The 4341-nt window shown below is 49.0% G+C and overlaps 1 protein-coding gene across 1 annotated transcript; it reads right to left on the reverse strand.

The window, feature by feature from the left end:
* Nucleotides 1-1269: 1269 nt before the first annotated feature.
* On the reverse strand, nucleotides 1270-1601 carry LOC132418702 (histone H2A-Bbd type 2/3-like). The gene is given in 2 exon segments (XM_060002691.1): nucleotides 1270-1305; nucleotides 1308-1601. Coding segments are annotated over 2 exon segments (330 nt in total).
* Nucleotides 1602-4341: the final 2740 nt, after the last annotated feature.

A 4341-nucleotide genomic window follows, 5' to 3' on the forward strand; every position in this document is an offset into this window, starting at 1 on the left:
TATATTTTTATATATTTTAAAAATATTTTATGTTATATATTATATATCAGGTTCATATATCGAATATATGTAATTTCTCTCTAACTCTTCTAACCACTATTCTGAAATGGTGGGCAGGTATTACACTCTCATTATTAAAAATGAAGAAATTAAATTTCATTAAAAGGCTAGTACCCTATCAGGGAAGCAGTAGGCATAAAGTTTCTCACTAATCAAAAATACGTAAGGCATAAACATATAGAATTAATTTTAAAACGTGTGTCTCACACGTGGTTACTACTCTAGCTTTCTATGCTAAACCGCCATTTCCACGGTGACATGCAAATTGAGTGATCGGAGGCAGAGCCGGTCCAGCGAAAGTCACATATGCCAATTGAGGGTTTGGGAGAAAAGCCTTTCCAGTGTCAAGATTCATATGCAGGAATCTTGAGGGTAGGGGCTGTGCCTGGTGCAAGCTTCGTATGCAAACCAGGGGTGCTGGGGTGGGGCCTGGCCGGGCGCCCGCCCACTGTTGCTAGGTTACAGCTTGTTCACGCAGGTTGCCAAGCAGGGCATCTCTTGGCATCTCTAGGGGAACACAACCAAAAACTCTTGACCCCGCGTGACCCTAATTCTGACTTTGCTTATGTGTTGATTGTGTCCCGCCCACCCCAATCCGGATCAAGCCTCAATCTTCCCGTCAAAGCCCCTGCCCCATGGGAGTCCATGCCAAGCGCTCTGTCCACCCACCCCTGCCTCCCGCACCCAGGGCGGTCGGTCGCCTTGGCACCTTCACCCTATCACGACACCGCCCTCGCGGTGTCGAGCGCCGCCGCAAGGAACCCCGTCCCTCTGGGGACTTTGGCCTGGCTCCGACTTGCTCAGAGCCAGCGGGGGAGCCTTCTGTTGTCCGGCCTCACCCCAGGCCCCAGTCCGCCCCCAGCCCCGCCGCAGCCAGCCTCTCCCACCCAGGGCCACCCCATGCACTGTCACCATGGGAGACCGCTCCTCTCTGTCTGTGACCCCTGACTCCACGCCCCCCACCCCCCACTCCGGCCAGACCCCCGCCCCCATCCCTCCCACGAGGGGTGTCCCACCACCACCACCTCCCACTCCAAGTGAGTGAAGCATGCGCAGGGGGTCTCTTGAAACACTTTATTGACTCGCAGTGACTGTGCCCAAGGCGGCGGGCAGGCCGGGGCCGCCCGGGCTGTGCGGTCGGCCGGTGAGCGGACCTGGCGCCTGACGGCCGCGCCCCCAGGGGCCGGGAACCCAGGTGTCGTTGGGCAGCTAGGGCTGGGCCGGGGCCACCTGGGAGATGGTGCTATAGTCCTGAACAAGTCTCTGAGCAGCGCGTTGCTGCGGGCCGCCAAGTCCACCAGCTCCAGAGTGAGGCGCCTCCTGCTGCTGTTCTGGGCCTCATGGCGCGCCAGCTCCAGGACCCTGGCCGCCAGGTACTGGATGATGGCCACTAGGTAGACGGGTGCGGACGAGCTCAGGCGCTGGGCATAGTGGCCCTCCCGCAGGAGGCGCTCCATGTGGCTCACGGAGAAGGACAGCTCGGCTCGGGCGGTGTGGGAGCGGCGACCGGGTGACCCTCGACGGCCCCTCTTCCCTGGCATGCTGGCCGTTGGGCGCGCTTTCTGCGATGGCCTCGCTCTGCGGTGCGCTGGGATGAGGTGCGGCGGGATGAGGGGCGGTCGGTTGTGCCTGCTGGTCCCAACATCTCAAGACAACCGGTGTTCTCAGGCCCCTCCTCCGTATCCTAGCGACCATAGGCCGGGCCCTCATTGGTCGGGGAGCACCCTGTGAGGTCACTGCTTTCCCATAACCCCTCCCCCACCCCACCTCACCCCGCCCCCACCCCCTCCGCCGGGGTCCTGGGCCTGCAAAGAAATGGCGCTGGCAGGATCCTGCTCACTGTGTTCGCTGGACCCTCTCTTTGGTGGAACTCTCACTGTCCACCAGATGGGAACTTTGTACAGAGAAGGCAGCTAATGGCGGACCATCCAGGGGCACCAAGTATACACTGGCGGTGCTGGGCCACCATCACGACTATATATCTGCTTCCAAATGAATAATATTCCTGGCTGAATAATATTCAGCAGGCTGAATAATATTCCAATGCGTGGCTAGACCACACATGTTGTGTATCCGCTCAGCAGCTGATGTACATTTGGGTGACTTCCGCCTTGTGCCCGTCGGGCATAGTGCTCTGGTGAACATTCCTGTGCAGGGTTCTGTTTGAACACCTGTTTTCAACTCATTTGGGTTTACAACCCATGGGATAGATCTATGGGTTTATTTCTGGACTCCACTGATCTATGTGTCTATCCTTATGCTAGTACCACATAGTTTTGATAACTGTAGCTTTGGACTAAGTTTTGAAATAGGGAAGTGTGAGTCCTCCAACTTTTTTCTTCTTTTCCAAGATTATTTGGCTATTCAAGGTCACTTGAAATTCTGTATGCATGTGGGATTGGCTTTTACATTTCTGTAAAACAGAGCATTGTGATTTCCATAGGGATTTCATTAAATCTCTAGACAACTTTGGGTGGGATTGCCATCTTAAAAGTATTAAGTCTTCCCGTCCACAAAATCTGCTGTCTTTCCCCTTTTCTTTTTAAGGTCATCATTAATTTCTTGCAGCAGTGCTTTGTAGTTTTCAGTGCACAAGCCTTGCACCTCCTTGGCTAAATTTATCTCTGTGTGTTTTATTCCTTTTGATGTTGTGTGAAATAGAACTGTTGTCAATTTCATTTTGGATTATTTTTTCATCTGTTGTGGAAACACAACAGATTTTTGTGTGTTGATCTTGTATACTGCAACTTGGTTGAATTCGTTTGTTAACTCTAATAGTGTTTTGTGGATTCTTTAGGGTTTCCTGTACAGAAGAACATGTCATCTGAGAATAGAAGTAGTTTAACTTCCTTTCCAACTTCGATGCTTTTCATTTCTTTTTCTTGCCTCATTGCTCTGACTAGGACTTCCGTTACAGTCTTGAGTAGAAGCACTGAAAGCAAGGATTCTTCTCTTGTTCCTGATGTTAGGGAAAATGCTTCCAGTCTTCCACCATTGAGTATGACATTAGCTAGGGTATTTCATAAAAGCCTTTTATTTTGTTGAGGAATTTCCCTTCTATTCTTAGTTTGCTGGGTGTTTTTTGTTTGTTTTTTAATCATGAAAGTTGTTAGATTTTGTTGAATGCTTTTTCTGCATCAACTGAGATGATCATGAGGGTGTTTTCCCCCTTCATTTTATCAATGTGGTTTTGATTAATCAGTTTTCTTATGTTGAGCCATCCTTGCATTCCTGGGATAATTCCTATTTGGACATGGAATGTAATATTTATAATATGCTGCTGGATTCAGCTTGCTAGAATTCTTCCGAGGATTTTTGCATCGATATTCATAAAGGCTATTGGTCTGTAATTTTTCGTATATCTCAGAGTGGAATTGCAGTGTCATATGGTAATTCTATGTTTAACTTATTGAGGAACCACCACCCTACTGATTTCCACAGCAGCTCTACCATTTTTTCATTCCCAACAAGCAGTGTATGTGTGTCCCAATTTCTCCACATCTTCTCCAAAACTTGTTATTTTCTGGGGTTTTTTTTGCTTCGTTTTGCTTGTATTAGCTATCCTAGTGGGTGTGAAGTGGTATCTCATGGTGATTTTGATTTGCATTTCTCTAATGACTAAATACGTTGAGCATCCTTTCCTGTGCCTCTTCGGCATTTGTACATCTGCTTTGGAGGAATGCCTATTCAAGTCCTTTGCCCATTGTTTAACTGGGTTGCTTATCTTTTTGTTGTTGACTTGTAAGGTTTCTTTATGCATTCTGGAAAATAGACCTTTCTCAGATATATGATTTGCAGATGTTTCTGCCATCCTATGGGTTGGGCTTCAAAGTGGCTCAGTAGTTGTGGTGCACGGGCTTAGTTGCTCCGTGGCATGTGGGATCTTCCCGGACCCGGACCAGGGCTTGAACCCGTGTCTCCTCTGCATTTGCAGGCGGATTCTTAACCACTGTGCCACCAGGGAAGCCCACTTCTTTTTAAACCAACGTTTAGACAGTGTCATTAAATAAACATCCTTTTCAATGCTAAAACCCGAGTCACTTGTGGCCTTTTCCTGGAAGAGATTTTTGCTGCTGTCAGGTTACAAGAACAGCATAAGAGGCCATTTTCTGGGCATGGAGCCCAGGATTCAAAGGGAAGCTCTAGAGAACATCTGGTCTGCTTGATATATCGAAACTGCATGTGTGTGTTTGTGTGTATGTGTTTCTCTCTGCTGACTCATAGCATTGAAGCGTCTTTGGAAACTCCCCCACCCTTCTAGCCAGCCAGTTTATACACACG

This window comes from Delphinus delphis, chromosome X (assembly GCF_949987515.2).
Source record: "Delphinus delphis chromosome X, mDelDel1.2, whole genome shotgun sequence".
In the NCBI taxonomy this organism is placed as follows: domain Eukaryota; kingdom Metazoa; phylum Chordata; class Mammalia; order Artiodactyla; family Delphinidae; genus Delphinus; species Delphinus delphis.